Source organism: Conger conger, chromosome 6, assembly GCF_963514075.1.
Source record: "Conger conger chromosome 6, fConCon1.1, whole genome shotgun sequence".
Lineage (NCBI taxonomy): Eukaryota > Metazoa > Chordata > Actinopteri > Anguilliformes > Congridae > Conger > Conger conger.
Window position 1 is genome coordinate 45682402 of NC_083765.1, and position 25496 is coordinate 45707897.

A 25496-nucleotide genomic window follows, 5' to 3' on the forward strand; every position below is an offset into this window, starting at 1 on the left:
CACACAACCACACACAGACACACAGACACACACACACACACACACATACAAATACATACTGTTAACCTGAGGCACTTGCAAACGCCACTGAAGACATAAAGAAACCAGGTGCATTCCAGTCCGCCATTAAAAAAAAACACCATCTCTAGTCCTGCTCTCAAAAATATAGCTTTAAGCAAGATTCCAATGGGCAGGAACTCTATGCCTGCACGACTCTAATGTCTCTCAAGAAAATGTTTTGAAACTTTGAAAGTCAAAACCAGGCGATCACAACATGTTTATTATTATTATGGATGCTGTTCTGCCAACCTACTGGAACGCAGTATGTAGGCTGAAGTAAGACAACAGTGGTGCGTTTTTTTTTTTTTTTTTGTCGTTGTAAACTATAAATCTGCGTCATGCCATTGGGTATAAATAACCTAAAATCCGTAAATGACGACAATAAAACGTTATGTAAAAATAATGGTGTAATTGTATTCAACTCTGCCCTCATTCCAACGTGACTCTTTCATTCCGTTTTTATGTAAAGACGAATCCACACAAACCGAGCTCCTTCTCTGTCACGTGCTCGCAGCCAGCCAGACGCACACACCTTGGCCATGCAGACGCCGCCTCTGGCCAAATTTCTTCTCTCTCTTGTTTATGTAGAGAGCAAGGATCACGACAGTGCTGTCACCATATCGGACGCTGATGCTCTCACTGGTGCGGTAGTGGCTTTCGTTTCGTGTCGGCCAGACAGTGTCTGAGAGTGACAGGTGTCGTTTCAAAACCCCGGAGTCTCCAAACGGGGGAAGGGGTTGGACTGCTGAGTGCACTTGAGCGACTTGTGCTCTTTTTTTTTTTTTTTTTTTCTTACTGTGACTGAATAAAAAATCCGATTGGAGCAAGCGGCGTGTCTCGGTCGTGTGAGCTGGAGTGTGAACTTCCTGAAACGCACAAATATTCAGTAGATACTCAGAAACAGTAGCACAGTGCTGTGTACAGATAAGGAGCGATCAAGAAGGTAAAAATCGCCTTTGCTTAACACCTCTGTTGTTTTAATGTAGCATATTTAACGGGAAAAATGACAGTAAAACGGGTCAATCACGATTATTTAGTATGACATCAATTGTGTTTACTCTAACACCGACCGTGTTATTATTATTATTATTATTATTATTATTATTATTATTATTATTATTATTATTATACGGACAGAATAAACTTGATTTGCAATGTGACAAATAATTTGCAAATGTTTTGTATGTTATGTGAACTAACGTTTCTCTTTTAGGAGCGGGTGTTATTTATCTGCTTATATGATAACGATCACGTTTTCAGTTCTGTGTGTCAGCAGTTGCACCTTGATCGTCTTTTATTTGATAAATATATTAATTTACAGTATTTAATTTTGATATTTGATTTTTATTTCTAATGCATTTCCTTTGGGTTTCAAGGCATTACGTTACGTGGTGTTCGAGTGTGAGCACATTCTTTGATTTGTGTCTTATCTTTTAGATTAATAATAGGTCTAATATCAACCCGTTTTAAAGTTTGTGGAATTTAGCCTTACGGGCGAAGTCCACAGGTCTCCGAGGTAACGCGATGGTTATCACTTTTTCTGTATCTGTAGCCCAGTAGCCGCGGCAAAATTAGATGATTTATGACTGGCATAATGATACTTAACAGTTCCTAAATTTTGGAACTGTTGGAAAGCCACTTTCCAATTTGAATAAACTAGACCAATTGTAATAGCCTACTTGCAGGTGGTGAAACAGATAACACGGCCACTGAGCTCGCCCGCTCAACGGCCAAAAGTTCAGAGTCCACGCAGTTCGGAGACAGATAGCAATACGTCTTTGGCGACGGTGCTAACGGCAATAGACCAAGACGTTCACGCACTGTAAGCGAGCTATACCATATTTTTGAGTCGTGGGCTTACGACAGCAACAATCAAAGTGTGCCCGGTTTCCAGGGCTATACATTTTTAAACGTTATCTTAAGTTACCGGTTAGGGGAATTTATTGCAACGAGAGATAACTTTACTGGGATAACTGTTCGAAAATGTCGAGCACACATATACACACACTCACATTAACACTGTGTGTTAATCGGTTAGCTAATCCACGGTAATCATTAAGTGAATCCACTTGGCGCACGTTTTAATGTGGGAGTGACAGGGTATTGTACTCTGTTCTGTTTAGGCTATTTTAATGTCTCCCGTGGATAACAAACAAATCTAATAACAAAATACTAAATAGGCTACTACAAGTGTTCTCAGAATCCGATTATAACACGCGTGTAACCTCTCTACGATGTTTTTGAGTACAGTTTGTCAACCATCACAAATGGAGGATAATGTATGTTTTTCGTTAACTTGGTTTTCCTGTCTCAACCGGGCGGTTTTGTTTATACACCTGCGTTGTCCACAAACTCAGCGCTCGACCCTGGCTTTCGTCCTAGCCTCTAAAGCGAGCTGTTTGAAACGGCGGGTGTGGGAGCACTGTCTGTCTCCTCCACAGCTATACATATACCTATACAGCTGTATACTACTACTACTACTACTACTACTACTACTACTACCAATAGCTTCATTTATATTACATTAAAGTGTGCCTCAAAATGCTTTCCAAACATAGCGAAACCACCTAAAAAGTTTCGTTGTGACAAATGGACATTTGCCTCTTAAGCATTTAAACAAAATTTTGTAAAATTTTCATAGCAAACCTTCTTGGTAATGTTGAATGTAAAACACAGCATGCAGAGATCTGTCCTAGACAGCTTCCACTGTTCTTCTGGCGATGCCCATCAGCCACACTAACTAATCCAATAGCCAAACCTAATAAAGTGATCACTATAAATGTATACGGGGCGACATGGCTCAGGCAGTGAGAGCAGTCGTCTGGCAGTCAGAGGGTTGCCAGTTTGATCCCCCGCCCGGGCTGTGTCGAAGTGTCCCTGAGCACCTAACCCCCAAATGCTCCTGATAAAGCTGGTCGGGGCCTTGCATGGCAGCCAATCGCCGTCAGTGTGTGAGTGTGTGTATGAATGGGTGAATGGAGAAGCATCAATTGTACAGCGCTTTGGATAAAGGCGCTATATAAATGCCTGCCATTTACTATGCAAAAATGTAAAAGCTAAGTAAATTGCTTTAGATTAGAGCATCTGCTAAATGGCTGTAATGTTACATTGTAATAATTTAGCGAGTCCACTAGATGTACTGTAGATGTTACACACAGTACATGTACTGTAGATGTTACACACACACACTTTCGGAATTGTACTGTCCTCTCAGGTCCACTTTTGCGCTTGTTCTTGTGTTTGATTTGCACTTTGTTGTACGTCGCTCTGGATAAGAGCGTCTGCTAAATGCCACGTAATGTAATGTAATGTAACTTTGCAGGTCTTGGGGGCTGCAGTGCTGGCTGTATTTTGGTGTGTTTGAGCACAACACACATTGTTTCCAAAGTGTGAACAGGCTGTCGGTTAAAAGGAAACCACAAAATCAACTGGCTCTTTAACCCTCTAGGACTGCAGTTTGGGACCCCTGACCCTAGCCACCAGGGCTCGAACCCAGTATCTGTTCTTGAGCCCAGGTTTCAGTTTGTGGTGAGCAACTTACACTCAGAAGCCCGTTCTAGAAACATCTATTGTGCATCACTCAATGAGAGTGAGTGCCTCAAAACTGAGGCAGTTCACTTCACAAGTAAGGGCAACATAGAATCACTGGAGCATCCAACCTTTGTCATGATATACTTGCTCCCAGTGAGAGCCCCCATTTTCACTGCATTTCTCAGTGAGGCATTAAGTCAGGTAGACAAAATAATGCCAGATTGCAGTCATATCTGACGGGATACACGCATTTTTAAGTCACGTACTCAGAGTGAACAACTTGTTTGATTTTCTTTTTCGAAAGGTGAGTCAATGCGAGAATTCAAAGTATTGAAGTAAGGTCATGTGGAATTTCAGGACCTGACCTCAGAGTGCCTGCAAGAGATGGTTTTCATACGTCTGCGGAGGTTTTCATACACGTTGAGTACTGTTGGCCTTGGGTTGAAATGAGTGCATCCGCAGAAACTTCTGATGTTACGTATTTGAAATATGTGTGGTGAGGACTGTTCCTCCTAGCCTGGTTTTGTAGACATTGCTGACCTTGGTTGATTCAACCGCTGCCCTTTTTAAAACACTCTTGCGCTCTCAGAAATTAAGGTATGAAAAGTGTCTAAAAATGCTTGTGGTACCCTATAGGTCCATACAATTGACTATTCTCCTTTACACTGTACTTTACACATTAGTGTCCTCTACTATGCCTTATACTACTTTACTGTGCTTTGTGCGGGGGAAAGGTGAGACAGCAAGCACTAGGAAGTGTTTATTTTTTTGACAACATGCCAACTACTGAAATGAATTAAATGAAAATTAGTCTTAAACTTTTGGGTCAGGAAGGCAAGAGGAGATGGTGCACTCCTGAAAATCACCCCCCCCCCCCCTATTTAAGCAGAACAGGAACATTCTTTACCACAGGAAAAACTTGTACGGGACAATAGAGAATGGGAGCTGTAAGGGGAAGTTTAAAGAGGTGTGTCTTCACCTTGCTCAAATAAAAATTCATTGTTCACATGCACATAGTGGGAGGGGAAGCAAGTTTTTATTTAGTTTTTTTGCATTTTTGCTTGCAAAGTTAACCCTAGAGTTTGAACCCAACCTTCAGTCTAGCTGACAGCAGGAGCACTGAATTTTCTTTAGGTGTGTTGTCAAGTGTATGCGTGCGTGTGTGTGTGTGTGTATATGTGTGTATGTGTGTGTGGTGTGTATGCATGTGTGTGTGTATGCGTGTATGTGTGTGTGTATATGTATGTATGTGTGTGTGGTGAATGTGTTTGTGTGTATATGTGTGTATGTGTGTGTGGTGTATGTGGGTGTGTGGTGAATATGTGTATTTGTGCATAGATGTGTGTACATGGGTGTGTGGTAGATCAGTTTCGACCTGGTGAAATATGCATTCTGAAGTTTGAGTAGCTGAACCAGGGCCAGGTCTGTAGCATGCAGGGACATGCTAGGAGCTGTTAGCTGTTAATAACACAGAGGAAACTCTACTTGCAGTGCACATTCTCAGAAATAGAGGTACTGCTTTTTTGGAAGTGCCAACAAAAGTACAAAAGTCCACTCACTGTCACTTTGGTTCTGGGAGTGCAGATGTGAGTCTATCCTCTGTTCAGTGTGGGACATGTTGCCCTGTTGCCACAAACCGGTTTCATTTTCTTCTTACAGATCATCCATTTGCAGGGGGGAAAAACTTTCTAACACTGCAGAGTTTCTAATGAAGCTTAACATTCTGTGGGAGCTGAGGCGTTCTCATGGTTTCTCGATTTCCCTTTCTGTGGGAGATAAAGAGAGGAGTTAAATTGCACTGCAGTCAGACAGGATGAGGTTAGGGAACTCAAAAAGAACAGATAAAGCATGCTATCACACTTTTCCAAAGCACCCAGCCGATCGTATTTCTGGCAATTTACTCTGGGGTTGGAATATGATATCCCTGCTTTTCATCTGTGTGTGTCTGCGTGTGTCTGTAATCTGTCCTGTTTTCACCGCCAGTGTAAAATGTTCAGTGTAAAACCATCGCTGATTGAGAACTTTTACCTTTAATAGAGTATAAAATGTAATTTAGTCCCTACTAGGCCGATTAACAATGGTCATAGTGGATCAAACTCTACAGTTTCACATAGATTAAGCTCAATCCTGGACTAAATTGAGTTTTGTTTGGAGAATCTAATCCAGGATTTCGATTTAATCTGAGTCTGTGAACCTGGTCCAAAGAGGACGTAGTCCAATGAGTTGCCGCTGCCTATGCTCTATGTTTCTGTAGAGCAGGGATCTCGTACTCAGATCCTGGATGGCTGTACCGTCTGTTGGCTTTCAGTATGTATGTACCCATGCTTAAGTGCATAATTTAAGTCAATAATTATCTACACTCCATGTTCCCAAAGCTAGCCTTGACCTGCCTGCGGACTGAAAGCTGTTGTTGAACCACGAGATCCTGCGGACACTGTAGCCACGTCCGAAACAGCTTATTGCCTACTATTGAGTTATACAGCTTGTATGCAACTTGTATACTTGATAGTAGGCAAGTAAGCTGTTTCAGACATGGCCAGTGTCTCCGCAGGGCTGGTATCTGAGACCCCTGGTGGAGAGTTTGGGTATGGCACTCCTGTGAAGACCTTGGAAGCGAATCGGCATCCTGAGGATGTTTTGTCGCATTATCAGGGAAAGACCAGCAGAACAGGGACGTTCCCAAGTGAATTTTTTAATCCGGCAATGTGTTCTTATTCTCGTTTCTTATTTTAACGCTAAACCAAAGTTCAGTCTGCAATGAATGTCATTATTTCATTTGATGGCGCTGCACAGTTTGATAATATACTCAGACAGAGGTCTGTACAGTAGGGGGGCATTTTTACTGAAATATCTGAACCTTCTGTGTTGTGTGCTAAATGGCAAAATTACATACATACCATTACTGAAAGTGCTGGTGCTCGTACTTTTCCTGTTTTCACATGGCAGCAAATTTACTTTTTGATTTAGTTAGTCATTTACAGTAAGATCAGTTATCATTACACATAGAAAAAAACCCCAAACAATAATTTTGCTTTAGTGTAAACGTTAATCCATGACAACACTTGACAAGTTATGGCAGTCAGGATTCCGATTAAAGGCCTTTATTATAATAGCGAGTCCAAATAGAAATACGGAACATCAGCAAAGAAAGTGTTGGTATACACCTACAGTTAGGCTGAGAACAGGAAGCTTTCCCTCGGGTGTCACCCACTAAAAAAACCCAGGCTGTGTATTTAGAGACTGTTACCTAAATAACACTTTGGACAACCCACGGTACAGAGAGAAAATAGCTTCTGAGTGCTTAAATGTGTACCTCTCCTGCCACAGTATTGAACTTTTTTTTATCAAAGTGGTCAAGTTACGTTCAGGGCCCCTCAAAAAATGTCCTCATTTTCTTCAGTTCGCCTTCTATTCGGAGAATGGTGGGTGGGGACGAGGGCAGGACAGCAGGACGGGACGCAGATCAGCACCGGGTTGTGTGGGTGGAGAGGGAGGGGATGAGTGGCGATCAGCACGTGGACCTGCGGCCGGGTTGTGTGGGTGGAGAGGGAAGGGCGGGTTTTATAAAACGGGGAAGTCTGCATTGGCCGGGAATCGAACCCGGGCCTCCCGCGTGGCAGGCGAGAATTCTACCACTGAACCACCAATGCTTGACTGTGCTGCAGGATGTCATGTGATCGTTACAAGTCCAGCACGTCGCCATAGAAACAGGAGCAGCGAATGGCTGAATCTTATTCAGGTCTACTGAAACCTGATCCTCCTGCCCTCAGGCGCGCCTACACAGCTGTTAAATTTCGTGAGTGACCAAAGTACAGTGTGCAGACTCCCATAAAACATGCAAAAGAGCGTTTAGTCTTGGGGATCGGTGTGAGATGAGTCATAGATGAGGGGTAATTATTCACTTTGGAAAGTGCTGCATCTGCGTGCACTGAGAGTGAAAGTGTGTGTTTGCAGTGAAGAGCGTCTATCGAATGAGACATCGAGACAGAAACGGCATGCTCATATGCATCATAGGCATGCATGTTCTCACTTCATGGGCTGCTGAGTGGCTCTTCCTGTGAACGCATTGTTCTAGATCAGGTGTGTCCAGTCTTATCCAAAAATGGCTGGTGTGTGGGTGAACGCACTAATGAACTAATCATGGTCTTCAATCAACACCTTGATAAGAAGAGTTGGGTGTGTTAGTGCCGGGCTAAATGGTAAATATCAGCATTTATATAGTGCCTTAATCCGAGGTGCTGTACAATTGATGCTTCTTATTCACTCACACCAATTGGCTGCCATGCAAGGCACCAATCAGCTTGTCAGAAGCAATTGGTGTCTTGGGACTTTGACAGCTCAGCCATTTTTGGATGAGACTGAGCACCCCTGATCAACTGTTGCCGGCAGCTGCACAGGTCAACACACAGTCTGGAAGAGAAGGTGTCTGTCAGCCAGGAGGCACTGTGCTCTGCCCTACGGGAAAACAAAACAAGAACGCAGTCTGCATTGGCCGGGAATCGGACCCGGGTCTCCCGCGTGGCAGGCGAGAATTCTACCACTGAACCACCAATGCTTGCATGGTGCCTGGACATTTCATTTCCTCTGAAAAGGGAGATGCACCTTCACTGTCTGCCTCAGCTGCACTGACTGCAGTGTGTGCCCACACATGCACATCATTGGTGGTTCAGTGGTCACAGTCAGAAAACACAGGTCCTTGTGCTGAGTGCTGATGAGGACTAAGATGAAGTCCAAGCCCTACCATGGCCATGTGTTCACACGGAGAGCTCCGCAAGTTTTTTCCTTCCTCAGTAACAGAGCTTTTCTTTATTGTATGTCACTCTGGATAATGCCTGTACCTGGAAATGGATCCTTCCAACCCCTTAAATGTTCCATCTAGGAGCTAGAAGCAGAAGTTAGGCACTCCCAATCTTTCCTCTGAGCAAGAAAACATCAGCGCATCCTTTTGCGGAAGTATTTTTCCGGAAAGTGGGATTGGAATGAGAATTTCACCGAGCGAGACTCTGCTGTCGTGACAAAATGAGCGTTTGGAAACTCTTTGTGCACTTGGTCTCCTGGTGACCAAATGTGGTTGAAAGGACTGTGAGAGTTGTCATTTATTTAGGCTGACAGGTACATGCTGTTTGTCTCCATTCTTACAGGGGTCAAAGGTCATTCCACTGCAATGGAGAGAGGCAAAACGAGAGGGGTCTTGAAACTGGCTCTTTTCCTGGCCCTACTACACCAGGGTGAGATATGGAAGCACATTACACAGTAGCAATAAACTAAGATACTATAGTGTCTGCAAACACAAAATGTGCATTTCAAAGTTATATCAGCCAGGTATTACATCTGCTGTGTGCTTTCCTTTGAATGTTACGAAGTGCTCATATTTATAAGAATAAGTCATTTTTGTAATGTTGTTTTGGTTTGTATCCATACAGGTGCCGGTGAATACGTGAGGGATTTGCAGATGTGTGGGGAATGGATTCATGGAAAATCCCGGAATGTCTGGTTTGATGTTGGCAAAGGGTGTGGGAACATTACCATCGCGGCAAACGAAACCACACTGTCTATCCAGGGGGATATCACCGGGAATTGCGAGAATTCCTCTACGATCCCTCTTCCTGTGGCCGGAGGGAAGAGCTTGTTCTGCGTGTTTTGGGAACCTCTCCTAGACCTCCTGGAGGTAAACTTAGGAGACAGGAACTACACCCTGTGTAAGAGCGCCGCCCTCCAGGAGTCCTGCTGTGCCGGCCTGTCCAGCAAGGGAAACAAGGCTGCCTCTGGGAATTATGGAATTGTGAACGGAAGCGAAAAAGGGGATTTCATAGAAACCAGAGTCCAGGAATCCTTCAAGTTCTACGGGCACCAGGAGGACTGCCGTAAGCAAGCCTTCTTTTCATCACAGAGAGCCGCACAACTCCAGTTCTGGCCACCAATCACCTTAGTTTCCGTTTTTTCACTGCTCTATACTGTGAGCCAGTCTTAACTTGTTGTGTATGCAAGCTTTCAGTCCATCCAATGAATGCTGCCTTGATTGATTCCAGTTTCACATTTGACCACACTATGCATCTAAATGGAATAAAGCTCCGACTATAAGTGACAGTTGTTATTCAGATGACATATGTTACATATTTCACTTTATATTCACATTACATGCAAACCTGCAGCCCAAATTCAGCAAATGATTGAACTAATTTTATAATCACAATCTGAGGCTGGAGTAAAAGCCGGCGTACGTGTTTGAGACACTGCCCTCCATGGTGCTGTGTTTGAGACACTGCTGTGCGCTCTCCTGTACTAAACACAGTAAAGTCTTTAGGATGCACTTGCAGTATTTGTGCTACCAATGTATTTGGTGCTACTGTAATGCAAATGTCAGATCAAGAAGACACAATTGAGCTAATTAAATAATTAAGATCAGAGGTTGGCACAGAATCCTGAAATGGACCTTTTTTCTCCACAAAGATGTAAGACTTATAAGAAACAAATGCATACTTGCATGCATACTTAATACATTGTAGCTTTAGATGCATACTTAATAGCGTATAGATTCCATCCCTGCTACCAGTAACCAGTGTCGTGGTGAAATACAGACCTGGGTCAAATACAGTGGTACAGTACAGTACTGATTTTGTAGGTTTGCCCACTTACAAAGAATGGAACTGTGTAGAATTTTAATCATAGGTACATTTTAACATTCAGAGACAGAATATCACAAAATAATCCACAATAACAACATTATATTAATTTGATAAATGTATTATCACATGTTTGCATGAAGTAAGTATTTGATCCCCTACCAATCAGCAATAATTCTGGCTCCCACAGACCAGTTAGTTTTCCATTAAGAAGCACTCCTAATCTCAACTCATTACCCAAAACACCTGTGTCAACTCGTTACATCGTTATGTAGCTGTATAAAAGACACCTGTCCACACAATCAGATTCCAACATTTCCACCATGGCCAAGACAAAGGAGCTGTCTAAGGACATCAGGGACAAAATTGTAGACCTGCACAAGGCTAGCATGGGCTACAAGACAATAAGCAAGCAGCTTGGTGAGAAGTTGACAACTGTTGGAGCAATTATTAGAAAATGGAAGAAACACAAAGTCACCGCTAATCTCCCTCGGTCTGGGGCTCCACGCAAGATCTCGCCTCGTGGGATATCAATGATCATGAGAAAGGTCAGGGATCAGCCCAGTACTACACAGGAGGAGCTTGTTAATGACCTGAAGGCAGTTGGGACCACAGTCACAAAGAGAACCATCAGTAACACACTACACCATGAAGGATTAAAATCCTGCTGCGCGCGCAGGTTCCTCTGCTGAAGAAGGCACATGTACAGGCCCATCTGAAGTTTCCAAAGTACACCTGGATGATCCAGAGGAGGCTTGTGAGAAGGTGATGTGGTCAGATGAGACCAAAATAGAGCTATTTGGCATCAACTCGACTCGTCGTGTTTGGAGGAAGAGAAATGCTGAGTGCAACCCCAAGAACACCATCCCCACTGTGAAGCATGGAGGTGGAAACCTTATGCTTTGGGGGTGTTTCTCAGCTAAGGGGACAGGACGACTTCACCGTATCGAGGGGAAGATGAATGGGGCCATGTACCAGGAAATTTTGGGCGACAACATCCTTCCCTCAGTGAGAGCACTGAAAATGGGTCGTCGATGGGTCTTCCTACATGACAATGACCCAAAACATACAGCCAAGGCAACAAAGGAGTGGCTCAAAAAGAAGCATATTAAGGTCCTGGAGTAGCCTAACTAGTCTCCAGACCTAAATCCCATCGAAAATCTGTGGAGGGAGCTGAAGCTTCGAGTTATCAAGCAACAGCCTCGGAACCTTAAGGATTTGGAGAGGATCTGCAAAGAGGAGTGGACCAAAATCCCTCCCAAGATCTGTGCAAACCTTGTGAAAAACTACAACAAACGTCTAACCTCTGTGCTTGCCAACAAAGGTTTCTCCACCAAGTATTAAGTCCTATTGTTCTATGGATCAAATACTTATTTCATGTGAAAATATGATATAAAATTTATAAAATGTATATGATGTTGTTATTGTGGATTATTTTGTGATATTCTGTCTCTCAATGTTAAAATATTAAAATTCTACACAGTTCCATTCTTTGTAAGTGGGCAAACCTACTAAATCAGCAAGGGATCAAATAATTATTGCTCCCACTGTACCTCATTGTTTTGGATTCAAATTATTTTCTACACTTTACTGAGCTTGTCTAGTGTGTTGGAACCTATGAAATACTCTCAAAAAGTGCAAACCCTGCCTTCTGGTCCACTGGCTTAATCTCACAGAAAAGTATTTGAATCGAAAACGATTACGTGTTTGACCCAGGCCTGGTGCAGGTGCAGCATTATGAAATTAAATGCAACTCGTGTACCGAAGAGTTTCACTCACTTTTACCCCTTTGTTGTCTGCAGAAAAAGACTTGTGCAGTGAACGTTCTGCAAAATTGTAAGTACGCGCCTCGCCCTTTTTGCACATCCTCCTTTTTACTGCCTTTTTCTGCCCTCTTCCTCGATCAGCAGTGAAAGGAAGTGATCAGTTCACACCTCCAGCCGCATGGAGATTGTAGATAGAGTTATGTGCAGCACTTAGAGTGAAATGCTGAGCTTTTGCTAGCAAATAGGAAGCTGTATTTTTCGCAGCAATGAATAGAATGGGCGTTGGTGGATGCAACAGAAGTATTACCATGTGATTGCATGCGTTTGTCATGTTTCATCTTCAGAGCATTAATACAGACAGGCCAGGAGGTGTTTCACAAAGCAGGATTACTGAGTTAGCTGGATAACTGGCCCCAGTTTCACAAAGCAGGATTACTGAGTTAGCTGGATAACTGGGCCCTGTTTCACAAAGCAGGATTACGGAGTTAGCTGGACAACTGCACTGAGTATTCAGAGCAGTTAGGAAACAGAATTATTCAGTCTTAACTGGTGTTTTAGTCTTGTAATGGTTGCACTAACTTCATTAAACAAACACTGCTAAACTGAACTAATAACCAGTGCAGAAAGTTAAGGTGAGAAAAAACACATTTAAGCAGTTATATTTATAAACAATGTTGTACATTTTTAAATGATGCTAATCATTGTGGGTAGTCCTCTACCATTGCATTTGCAGTAGAGGCCAACCCAAAAATTAAGAGACACATCAAATTCATGTAAAATGTCAGCTTTAAAAGGCTTATAAATACGTATATACTTCTTTTCAAAAACAGCAAACTAGTTCTAGTACACAAATTACAAAGTTTTACACAAAATGCGGAAAACAATTAAATAGAAATAGGGGATCGAGTGAGCAGATGGGAATCACCCGAATCTAACTTGGTATTGTTAGTCAATTCTGAATTTACTGAGGAATGAGAAAAGGTGAAGTTGAGGTCAGAACTATAGAATCCCTCCCCACCTTCAAGCGCAAGCTGAAGACACACCTCTTCAAACAGCACCTCTCCCCATCCCTCCCTACCTCCCTGTGAACCTTAATTGTTGTCTCTGTGACTTGTGTATCAGTATTTTAGTTGGCTAGGTAAGCAGTGTTTGGATAGTTAACTTTGGTGACTTTTGCTCTGTTTGTTTGTTCAAAAAAAAAAAAAAAAAAAAAAAAAAATGGCCCTTGTCCTTATCTTTGTTGTACAGGTAGCAGTTGAAATTGTACTTACCTCTAGGGTCTTTCAGTGAACTTATCCCTGGGTATGGGTATGCACTTTGTTGTACGTCGCTCTGGATAAGAGCGTCTGCCAAATGCCAATAATGTAATGTAAAAGAAGCAGATCAACCGTTCTTAGTAAAAATGTGGCTTTAATGGTTTTTTCAATTTTCTAAATTATTTTTCTTTTTTTAAAACACATTGATTAACACAAAATAATCATTTAAACAGGGACTTAAACTAATGAAACAGAAAGACATCAAAAGAATGAAAACAAACTTTAAGAAAGAGTGATTACAAAATATTCCAAAAAGACCTTACAAAACTTAACAAAATCTATTTCTACGACAAAGAAAAACTAAAGTGGATTAAAAGACAAAGAAATAGTTCTTAGTAAAAAGCAGGAAAGTTTATTAGTCAGGAAAATGTTCCAAAGAGCAATGGAGTTTGGTGTTTATAGTGTTACATTTGCATGTATTCAAATATATCTACAAATCAATTGTAACCTCTGATTGGTGGTAAGGAATTGCACCTATCCCAAGCACTTCCGATTGGGCCATTCAAATCCATAATGGTAGTGGGGCCTTGCCCCGCTCCCCCCTGGAGTCCAGTGGAAAATCCCCAGAGGGGGAACCTTGAAACTAATAGCAGTCATTATCATATGTGAAGTGGTCCAGTACACAAATTTGCCTGTCTCCCAACAGTATTTAACACCAAGATTTTACTGTTTACTCTGGTGTAATTTCAACAAAAGTCATGGTTATATTTTCTTAAATGAACACCAGAAATGTGCACTTTTTCCCACGACACCAAGAATCTAACACTTTGGGATTTGCTGTGTGTGTTCCCGATTTTTAACGGTTCCAGGTTTCACTCAGTCTCTCAGTAACCCGGTGTGGTGATACTGGGCCACTGTGCAGTACGTTTAAAGGCAGATATTGTAGAAAAAAAGCTTGTCATTATGCTGCCTTGAACTGAATTATCGGCATTTTCAGTAATACCAAAATTACTCTGTACAAAAATGTTGGTTACCTAATTTACATATCCTTTGTACTGATGTGCGATTAACCATTTAATATCGTCTTCGGGGAAACTGAGAATGAAACTGTGAGGCGCTCCACATCAGTTTTGTAATCCCCAAGCCTTACGTGTGGAATAGCTGCTATGCTACATTATGCTATGCTTGGGTATGTTATGCTATGTTTTACTAGATACAATACTATGCTATGCTATGCTATGCTATGTTATGTTCCCTGTTGAAATAAACAGGTTTTGAAGCTGTTATCTGGTTGACCAGTTCAGACCAGCTCCTAGCTTGACCTGGTTTGACCAGCCCAAGCTATGTTTTTAAACAGCTGGTAGCTGGTTGACCAGATCGACCAGCTTGGCAGGGTTATGCCATGCCATGTCCTGTTACATTATGTGTAAACCAAGCTCAAACTGATCCAGGATCAGGGCTTGAAAGCAGACTGTGCTGTTGATTGGAGAGGGCCCCAGTGTTAACCCCCATCCCGGGTTCTCCTCGCAGAATTGAAGAGATGGCACTGAGGTCAGGTGTGATTGGCCAGGTAGACCTGCCCTGTGCCCAGGTGTCCACTCAGAGGCTGGGGGAGGGATTCCAAGGCCGTGAGGTCATCCTGCAGGTGAGACAGGTTCTTCCCAGACTGCACTGGGACCCTCCGGGGGTTGCAGGAGAGGTTGAGGCGGGTCACGATATACATGTGACAAAATTACTTGCTGTGTAGTCGATCGCATTAACACATCACCTAAGCACTGCGTGTGTGTGTGTGTGTGTGTGTATGACTGTGTGCGTGTGTGTGTGTGTGTGTGTGTGTACTGTATACAGGCCTCAGCCCTGAAAAGTGGGCCATCGGTGACAGTTTGGCTGCCCCCCTCTCTGGCACCCAGTGTGGGGACCGGAGCCTCCGCGGTGCTGACGTACTACAAGGAGAACACGCTGTTCCAGGTGAGAGTGCATCCCACAAGGGGGGGGGCAGTGGGGAACAGCGGCAGACCTGGGGTCGTTGCTGGGGAGATCTGGGGTCACGTCCCATAAAGCCTTTACCCATCCCGTTCCGCAGACGCCGGAGGACAGGATCCTGGATGAGGTGGTGGGCATCTCCCTGGAGGGCAAAGTCGTCTCCCACCTCGCCCCGCCGCTGAGGCTCGTCTTCCGTCACGCACCGGTGGCGGTGAGTCTGCGGTGCTTTTCAGACCAGATGCCAGAAATATGATCTAAGTCACTTTGACTTTGGAATGATTGTTGGTGCCAGACAGGGTGGATTGAGTATCTCAGAAACTGCTGATCTCCTGGGATTTTCATGCGCAATAGTCTAGAATTTGCAGAGAATGGTGCGAAAAACTAAAAATATCCAGTGAGCAGCAGTTCTGTGTGCAGAAACAGCTTGTTAATGAGAGAGGTCAAAAGAGAAGCTGACCGGAAGGTGACAGTAATGCAAATAACCATGCATTACAACAGTGGTGTGCAGAAGAGCATCTCTGAACACACATTACAACAGTGGTGTGCAGAAGAGCATCTCTGATCACACATTACAACAGTGGTGTGCAGAAGAGCATCCCTGAACACACAACACGTTAAAAGTGGAGAGGATTCAGGAGCAGCAGACTAATAAGTCTGAAAAATAAGTCTATTAAATACCTAATAAAATGAGTGTAAACTGAAGTGAATCAGATGAATGACCTTGGGTGTGTGAGTGTGTGAGTGTGTGAGTGTGTGAGTGAGTGTGTGAGTGTGTGTGTGTGTGTGAGGCCAGGCCTCTCTTCTCACCTCGCACTTGGGTAGGGAGGGTGTGAGGGGTGGGGACTGGGTAGGGAACCGAAACTGACACTGTCAGAGTGCGGCTCCCGAAAAGCCCCCGTGTCCCGTGTCAGAAACACGACCATGCGTCCTCTCCCACTGTCACACGTCACCTGGCGCGGAAAACCACTTCAAACAGCCAGATGTCAGATGCCATCAAATGTCAGATCCGCCCCTCACCCCCCCCTCATTCTCGGGTACAAGCCACAGTGTTCTGAAAACTATGCAGAACATATGTGTAGGGCTAGACTGGGATTTCTGAAAACAAAAGATTCAGTCCGTACTGCTGATGTGATGTGGCCAAAGACAGGCAATGGCGCCATCTTGTGGTGAAACTGATGTATTCATATGTATTTCTTTGTTCTTTTACAGAAAAATGAAACGACCAGATGTGTGTTCTGGGACACAAACAGAGGTAAAGAAAAAATATATATATATGAAAAAATACCAAATCTAAAATTAAATTAAATGTGCAGATACATTTTCCCTAAAGGAAAATATACAAAATTAAAAAAGAAAACATAAAAAATGCCATTAATATAATATATTACAGAATGATAATGTACAGAAGGAGATGTCAGTTTGACAGTGGACCTGTTGCCTGTGTTGTGCAGACCCAGCGAAAGTAACCTGGAGACAGGAAGGCTGTGAGACACGCAGGACGAAGGAGGGAACCGAGTGTCGTTGTGACCACCTCACCTACTTCGCCATCCTGGTGGTGGGTACCGTGTCCTGGGTCAGAAGCACTCCGTCTGCCTGACTTATGTGCAACAACATTTGGATTTATTGATTGATTGCCTGAATGGTTGGTTAGTTGATTGATTGTCTGAATGAATTTATGATTGATCCCTTACGTTAATTATTGATTGACCTCCTATCTCCTGGTTCTTTGCCTGACCCGGAAATCGTTCGAGGTCCGCCATCTTTTACGGAAATTCCTACCTGTTAAATGTTCCGTCTTAGAGCTGGAGGCTGAGGCTGAAATTTGCCTAATTCACGTTCTCTGGATTCCCCGTCTTTACCTCCTTTTCTTGCTCCCTGCTTTGCATCCCCCCAATCTGATGGGTGGAGCTAGGAGCAGGAAAAGGAGCAAGGATAGTTAGAAGGAGCTGTAAAATAAGTGATTGGAAAGAGCCAGTATACACCACTTCCTTCTCCTTGCAGTTCTCCTTAGTTTCGAATGTAGCCTGCATGACCACTGCCCACCTATGTTCAACCTACTGAAGTCTGCTAAGATAATACAGCACAGAGCCATTTTCATTTTGCACAGCTGTACAGATTAACCATTGTGTCGTCTTAAAATTCTGTATACTAATAAGGGTAAGAAAAGACCCGCCTTCACTAAACCCCTAAAATAAAGCAGCTTAGTTTTCATTTTTCAAATCTATTTTGCATGAAGAAACAACCTGTCACTCATCACAAACTTTGTCAAAAGTTGAAAAAAGATAATTTAGAGGGTTTTCTATGCTGTTAAACATAGTGGCGTTTTTGATAAAAGTCAGGCATCATCAAAGAGCAAAAGTGTGGTTACGCTGGAATGGAAGAAAAAGAGTCTGTTTGGAACCAGCCACCGGAGACTGAGGTTGCATGAAAGAGTTTTTGACACACACTGTGATCCTGTCTACACAAACAGACCCTCTGCAAACAGACACACACAGAGCTACTCCTGCATCAAACACAAGAGGCTTTGTCTCAGAGTTACTGTACTTACGCAAAGTAAACATTGTTTAATTGGCTAAAGGTGGGGTTTCATTTCCAGATTACTCTTTTATTTTTTATGTAACCAGGAAGTCTCTTGAGATATAGACCTGGCCAAGACAGCAGCAACAATAAACATGAATAAAAGTGAATAAATAAATGTCTGCATTCATATAGAGCCTTTATCCAAAGCGTTGCACAATTGATTCTTCCCATTCATCCGTTCATACAGACACCAACAGTGATTGGCTGCCATGCATGGCACTAACCAGCTCGTTAGGAGCATTTGGGGGTTAGGTGACTTGCTCAGGGACACTTCGACACACCCAGGGCAGGATCAGACCAGCAACCCTCCGACTGCCAGACGACTGCTCTTACCTCCTGAGCCAATGTCTCCACAGGAGCTGAAGCCGAGCTCGTCGGTGGATAACCTGGAGGCCCTGACATACATCACATCCGTGTGCTGTGCCATCTCGCTGTGCAGCTGCGTGGCCCTCGTCATCTTGTACACGCGGGCGCTGAGGTACTGCCCTGCCCGCTCTCAGGCACCGAGCGATGGGGATGAACTGAGAGCCTGCTGTGTTCAATACTGCCCTCTGCTGGACGGGAGTGCTAGATAATGAGTCGCAGCTGTAATGGGGATAAGCTTTGCATTGTGTCTTTGTGTGTGTGTGTGTGTGTGTGTGTGCGCAAGGTTTTATGGCTGTTTAGGTGTCTGAGGTTTAATTGTTTCCATGCAAGTGTGGGGTGTGGAAAAGGTTAAGGCAAAAAAAAAAGTTGCACCGGCAAACATTGAAAATGCGAAGTGTAAAATTTGTCTCTTAATATTTCACTGAATGTATGTGAAATCATCCACAAAATACAGCCAAATCCAGTCAAATAAGTTTTGTTTTGGATTCAAATACTTTTCTACACTTTACTGGGTTTGTCTGGTGTATTGGAACCCATGACATACTCTCAAGTGCAAACCTGCTCCTCTCGGTTGGCTCAATTGCACAAATCAAGGAAGATCAGTCGAGCACCGAAAACAATGATGCATTTGTTTTTTTGTTTCTTCGCTTTTTCACTCCAGACGCATGAAGAAACCAGACAGGAGTAATTCCTCCATCCCCATCCATCTGAGCCTGGCCATATCGCTGCTGCTCCTCTGCGCGCTGTTCGTGCTGACGGGGGTGCTGGCGAACGTGGGGGGCGAGGAGGCGTGGGTGTGCCGGGCGGTGGGGGCTGCTCTGCATTACGCCCTGCTCTGCTCCTTCTCCTGGATGGGCCTGGAGGTGCTGAAGGCCTTCTGGCTGGTCCACTGGACCATGGACCCCTTCCTCAGCCATCGCGTCTGCAGCCTGCTGGGGTTCGGTAGGTGGAGCTTTACCCAGAGGTCACATTCCACTCACTGCGAAAAACAAAACATAAGCCAGTCTAGTTAGTATTTTAGAAAATATTGCCAATGAGGTGAGACAGCTTTACTGTTTTCAAGATGTGCCAGAAAATGTAACTTAAAAGCAGTAACTTAAAACAAGCTATTATGTTCTATTTGTGTTGTATTATGTTCAATCTCAATTCATGCATGTGTATGGTAATGAATACAATATTAAGCTATATAATAATACATTAAGCACTTAAATACTAATTTAAATACACTTTTACTCACGCGCACACATATTCCAACTTTTCAAGCTAATATATTTCCCGACTGTAACCCATTTGAATAGTTATGATGTATTTATGTAAATCACATTTCTGTTATATCCATTTACCATTGCACCTTTATGTCCAGTGAAGCTGGGTAGCCTCCTGCAATTTCTTCCTGTCAGGGAGTTTTTTCTTACCACTATTAAGAGTTTTTCTCTCTCCTGGGGTGTTATTTTTTACCTGGTGTGCTTGCTGTTTGGGGGTTCAGGCCTGGTGTTTGCCCTCCTGCTACTCTGTAAAGCATCTTTGTGATGGTCTTCTGTAAAAAGCGCTATAGAACTAAAATAAAATTGAATTGAGCAGAAGCTATTAACCCAAATGGACACAGCACAACACACTCATTCTCGGGGGTGAATTGGAGCAGATTCCTGCTGTTTGTGAGATAATAAACTCCACAGGGGGGATTAGCGACATTGGCTCAGGCGGTAAGAGCAGTGTGTGAATTGGTGAATGAGAAGCATCAATAGTACAGTGCGTTGGATAAAGGCGCTATATAAATGGCAGCCATTTACCATTTTAACGGCCCTGTTTCTGACCCCCAGGTCTCCCCGCCTTCCTCGTCGTCGTGTTTGTGTGCATTAACGGCGTGTATGGCACCCGAGACATCACGCCCAGCAGTGATATCACCAGTCCCTACTCAATGTACGTGTGCCACGTCACGTCATTTACACTTAAAATTCTGTCATGTTGTTTACAACACTTATTCATCTGCCGATCTCTTTCTATTTCGTAAATGTCGGCTATTCCAAGAGTGTTTTTAGACTTGGTTTAAGACTCATTTTAGTTTCTATAAATGCTTTAGACTGCATTCTTAGATAGGGAGGAAAATAGGAATGTATCAGAGTATGTATAATAGTGTATAATAACAGAGACACTATATCTGTGATATGTACAAAATACTGAAAACGATCTCATAATGTTAGTGTTGATAGCACACTGTCCTTAGCCTGGATCTTAGCGAGATTTTAGCTTGGGGCTAAGCAAGTGTTCAAACTTGCACATTATGAACTCAGGATAAACTACCTCTGGGTTATCCTTAGTCTAGGGCCAAGGACAGTGCAGTGTGAAAAGGCCTATATTGTCTTAAAACTCAAGTCATTATTTATTATATTATTTAATGTTATATTATATTATATTTTATTATATTATCGAAGCCATTACATTGCATGTTGAGGAATAATTTTGGCCTTGGTGTGCTGTCAGGTGTTGGATCATGGACACTCCCAGCGGTTGGGTGATCCACTACCTCACCAACGTGACGTTCCCGGTGGCGGTGGTGATAGCGGGCCTGGGCATGCTGGTTCTGGTTCTGAACACGGCCTTGAACCGAAAGGAGTGGGGTCAGAACCAAGTCACCTTCCTCAGTATCTGGGGCCTGAGCTGCCTGTTCGGCTGCACCTGGGGCCTGGGGCTCCTGAACTTCGGGCCCCTGTCCGCGGTGACCCTGTTCCTGTTCTGCATCATCAACGGCTTGCAAGGTGAGTCCCGGGCGGCTGAAACCGGCCGTAAACCGGCCCAAACCGGCCTTCTGCGTCAAGGCTCAATTCCTGCTCTTGCTGATAGACAGTGCTCACTAGCACCACTGTGGTTGGGTCCAGTAGGTCATTCAGACCTCAAAATACAAAGTCAATCATTTTTTCCCACTAGAAAATGTGGTTGCAACCAGTGTTTTTTTCTTCGCCTAATCCCTCCCCATGTGCCGATTTTCTTTTAAGTTATCGTGTTATTAGGACAGTACAGCTATACTTTGTGGACAAATCGGGGACAGATTACGCCGCTCTCTCTCACACGGTTAGTGGAGGAGCCGTATTCAGCTGCCCTACTGCGCCATCATGACGGCGTCGGTAAACTGGGCTTCAAAACGCTTTTCACCAGCTCATGGATAGTCAGTGGGTGACATTACAGCACTTTTCTACAGTCTATGGTGTGTCTGCCCCTGTGTTCTGCTGTCCCAACGACAGGACAGGTTTTCAACTGCCAAAAAGCACGAGGCTTACCCGCTAAAGACACGCAGACCTGGGTCGAAATAGTATTTGTTTTGGATTCAAATACTTATTATTGGTCTTGATCTTGCCTGCTGCATTTGAGCCTGCAAGGAGGAGCAGATGGGCGGGAGGGTACACTTTGCGGTGTTTAATTGGTTCCAATAGACCAGGCAAGCAAGTCAAATGTCAAATGCAGAAAAGTATTTGAATCCAAAACAAATGCTATTTCAACCCAGGTATGAAGATGCATCTCGTTTTTTACAACAAAAAATAGCCTTCTGTGCCTTTTCCATAACGATTCAAATTCAAATGAAGCTGAAATGCACGAAATCGTCATAGGCAGTAATGATAGTTGTATAGGAGAAAACAGACCAAGTTTAACTGCTGGCACATTGTGACAGCGCCACTTGTGTTTATTTATTAAATCTATTAAATTTAGTAAATCTGTTTGCTTGTGGTTGTAGACTTGATTTCTCATGATTATAGCAAACACAAGACGAAAGTGGTAAGCAAACAAATGTGTGTCCACACCCGGTGGGCGTTTGAGGTACCAGTGAGACACAGAGTAAATAGATCACATCAGTCTTGTTCGACCATAGAAGTGAAACAAAAGCTGGGAATCCTGGGAAGAAACAGCCTCCTAACTACTGTGGCCTCAAAATATGTACTGTCTGCTGAACATACTGTATTGCCTACTTACATTAGTACACAACGAGTTACCGAATGTGGACTGAGAGTACACTGGATGAGAAAGTTGTTAAGTCGGCAAAATTTTCTCTCAGTGTAGTGTACTGTAATATACATTTTACATTCACAATTTAGTCATTCAGCAGGCGCTTTTAATTACAAGTGCATATGTCCTTCAACAAGTTAAAAACATCACATCTATAAATAGCAAAACACTCATGAAGAGCTGTTTTAACCAAAAAACAATAATCGTAGTAAGTGTCATTTCATATTTATTTTGAATATAGGGTGCATAAGAGGAATATCAGGGGGGGGTGGGTAAATCAGGAGGGAGGACTGTTGTTTTTTTCAACAGGGTATTTACTGAGTAACAGTAAGTGATAGTGGGGTGACATTGACTTAGGAGGATGTCAGAGGTCGTCTGGCAGTCGGAGGGTTGCCAGATTGATCCCGCCCTGGGTGTTTTGAAGTGACCTTGAGCAAGACAACAAACCAACCAAATGCTCCTGACGAGCTGGTTGGTGCCTTGCATGGCAGCCAATCACTGTTGATGTGTGAGTGTGTGTGTGAATGAGTGAATGAGAAGCATCAGTAGTACAGTGTTTGGATAAAGGCGCTATATAAATGCAGTCCATTTAATAACAAATTTACTTTTTTGTTATGACACCATCCACATACAAGTATAACCTACAGCATTATGAACCCTATGTGTGATAGATACCTGCCCACTCACGTTCTGCCACAGGGTCCCTGCTGAGTAACAGCGTTTCAGGCGTTCTTCACATGAAACGCTTTGTCTGTAAAATTTGTGGAGATGGAGAGTTTCAGGGATTCAGCGTTTCTGCTTTGGCTGCCTTGCAGGTTTCTTCCTCTTGGTGCGGTTCTACCTCCTGGAGTGGATGACTAAGCGGGAATCCGTGACAGAGAGCAGAACCACGGACACCCTTGTATTAAAGGAAGTGGAAGGGGGTTGCTGATCCGGCACCTCTTCCTGTAGTAGCGGAACCGGGTTACTGTGAGGAATGTGCTGTCCTGGGCATTGTACGGTCACTGTTGGCCTTGAGTAAGCGTGTCTTCTTAGCGTTGACCCTATCTGTGCATATACTGTATTGTACTGCACTTTGTTTCAGTCCTCTCACTGTTTGTGGCACTTAGGATTTTTTGCTCGTAATTGTTTAGCTACTTGGTTACTGCACAAATACTACTTCTCTTAACATTTAGTGATCTCTTTGAGAGCTGATCTTGACCTGCTTAACCATCTTTATTTAACCCTTTGAAGAGTACATTTTATTTTGGAATGTTTTTTTTTTCTCAAAATTTTAAGTCAGTGTTCCAGAACTCCATAGATTTCTGTCACCAGCGGTTACATCAGCATTAGAATGTTCACTTAAGAACTTTCCAGTCATGCTTGTGATGTCACTCCTTAAAGGGTTAAAAGGAATACTTTGGCCGGCCAGGTACCACAGGGCCTGAGGGATTGTGTCAGCGGTGAATTCTCTGCTTCTTCAGTCATCCGTCTGACCCCCGCAGTTTGCCTGCAGCCGTTTGCCCTGGTTTCTTACACACAGAGCTTGCATAGCAGACGCACTTGAATTAATGGAAAGCATTGCGGGTAGGATTTGAGAATTTCAAATTAAGTTACCAAAGAAAACAGTCACACCATTGTTAATTCACCTCATATCATAGTCATAACCATATTCATATTTGGTAGAAATAGTTTTCATGTATATGCTGTACTGTGAACAGATTTGTTTCTCCCTGGGAGTCTCTGAGGTTTCTAGGCTTTGTGCATGTGCATGTTCCACTGTACACTCTGAAATATTTGGCCCACTTAAGTTACTAAAAACATTACGAGAGCAGGAAGAAAGCGTTAAAGCATTGGTTTGTTAAAAGGGAATGTGGAATGTAACCATGGAAATATTGTGTTCTAGAATGTTGCTTAAAGGTGGCAACAGAGACCTCAGACTTAATGTGACTAAATGTTTTTTAATTTTATTTTTCAGTAATTGGAGTTCAGTTTATTTTAAACTTCAACTGAATTTTCAGAGGCAGATAGACTGAATGTATAATGTATCGTTGATTTTTATTGTATTCTTTTGCACTTTTGTACAGTAGTTTTGTATGTAATAACTAAATATATATTTTTGTATGTTTTTTACCTTTTTGGTCTGGTTGGAAAATAATAATTCTCTCAAATGTTTTTAACATGTACTCTAAACTAGTAAAACTTCATTCTCAAACATTTGTGTGACCTTCAGTTGTGGATTTTGATCCAGAGTTCAGCTATTTGTCATTCTTACAAGATTCCTACACCATACACAGCATGCACTGAGACAATACCTTGGCAAAGGCTAAACAAGCAAACGTAATATACATCGGAAAAATAGTAACTCTCGTCTTGATCTTTTGGTTGTCCTCTGGGTAACCCAATCACCTTAAATCAACCCCCTATGTAAAATGTTTTTTGTATGGAATATGCTAACTATTCCTGGAGTGAAAAAGTGCATGATAAAAGGGAGCGTAGGTTGTCTTACGAGTCCAGCTTGGGTTTGGGTGTGGGTTTTTTTGCATTAATTGATTTTCTTCATAGTGCGGTTTTCAATCACTACGGTAGCACGATATAGAGTTTGAAAGCACTAATACTCATGGTTCCAGTGACTACACGGATCAAGGTAATGTCAGTGTCAGGTTAAGTCTGATTACTTTCTGAAGCCACTTTATTTCTTATTAATATAGTAACACTTTACAGTGAGGTTACATGAACTACGCAGCCACTGAAAAGTCTGTAGAGCATTGTCTGTTGTATCATTCATTCAGAACTACATTATGTGTATCAATGATATCATATTGGAATAAATTATTGTATTTGTTTGCTAATATATACATTTTCATGTATCTCATAGATTTGTTTGTAGTTAATACATACAGTGACTAATGAAAAGTTAATGTCATCCCCGTCATTGCCAATTCATTTAACCTTATTTTAAAAACTAGATTTAAGACACAATGATTTCTTAAACAAATTCAAATGTAATAATACTTATCTGACATATGATGTCTTGTGCTTTTTGTTTGTCCAGGAGTGGTTTGTGCTTGCAGGGCCGGCTTCTCTGGGTCTGCCACTGTTTAGTTATTGTCATACAGTGCGACAGTAATACCCCAATAATATATCAGATTTAGAGAACAGAAACTGCTTTATAATCACCAGCTATTCACACAATATAGGCAAAAACTGATTGAGCCTGTTTTAGAAAGTCACGTTCCATCCATCCCGTTTTCAGCATGTTTTCTCCTTCCAATGGTGAAATTTAATTCACCATAAAGTGTTATTGGATCAATAGTCAGAAAAATATACTGGATTACATCAGCAATGTGAAATGG

The 25496-nt window shown here is 42.8% G+C and overlaps 1 protein-coding gene and 2 non-coding genes across 3 annotated transcripts; 1 reads left to right on the top strand and 2 right to left on the bottom strand.

The window, feature by feature from the left end:
* Positions 1-613: 613 nt before the first annotated feature.
* Positions 614-24357, top strand: LOC133130032 (adhesion G protein-coupled receptor G3-like). The gene is made up of 14 exons (XM_061244245.1): positions 614-1003; positions 8733-8819; positions 9015-9455; positions 12017-12050; positions 14767-14881; positions 15085-15204; positions 15320-15430; positions 16429-16471; positions 16671-16774; positions 18156-18277; positions 18827-19107; positions 19986-20085; positions 20647-20921; positions 22977-24357. The coding sequence occupies exons 2-14, from the start codon at positions 8756-8758 to the stop codon at positions 23090-23092; spliced, it is 1926 nt and encodes a 641-aa protein (XP_061100229.1). The 5' UTR covers positions 614-1003; positions 8733-8755; the 3' UTR covers positions 23093-24357.
* On the bottom strand, positions 7171-7241 carry trnag-gcc (transfer RNA glycine (anticodon GCC)). Its single transcript has one exon. It is a non-coding gene; the product is annotated as a tRNA-Gly (tRNA).
* On the bottom strand, positions 8076-8146 carry trnag-gcc (transfer RNA glycine (anticodon GCC)). Its single transcript has one exon. It is a non-coding gene; the product is annotated as a tRNA-Gly (tRNA).
* Positions 24358-25496: the final 1139 nt, after the last annotated feature.

Coding starts and splice junctions, on each gene's coding strand:
- LOC133130032 (XM_061244245.1), top strand. CDS start 8,756: ATGGAGAGAGGCAAAACGAGAGGGGTCTTGAAACTGGCTCTTTTCCTG. Junction 18,278..18,826: donor TTGTACACGCGGGCGCTGAG/GTACTGCCCTGC, acceptor TTTTCACTCCAG/ACGCATGAAGAAACCAGACA. Junction 20,922..22,976: donor CATCATCAACGGCTTGCAAG/GTGAGTCCCGGG, acceptor GCTGCCTTGCAG/GTTTCTTCCTCTTGGTGCGG.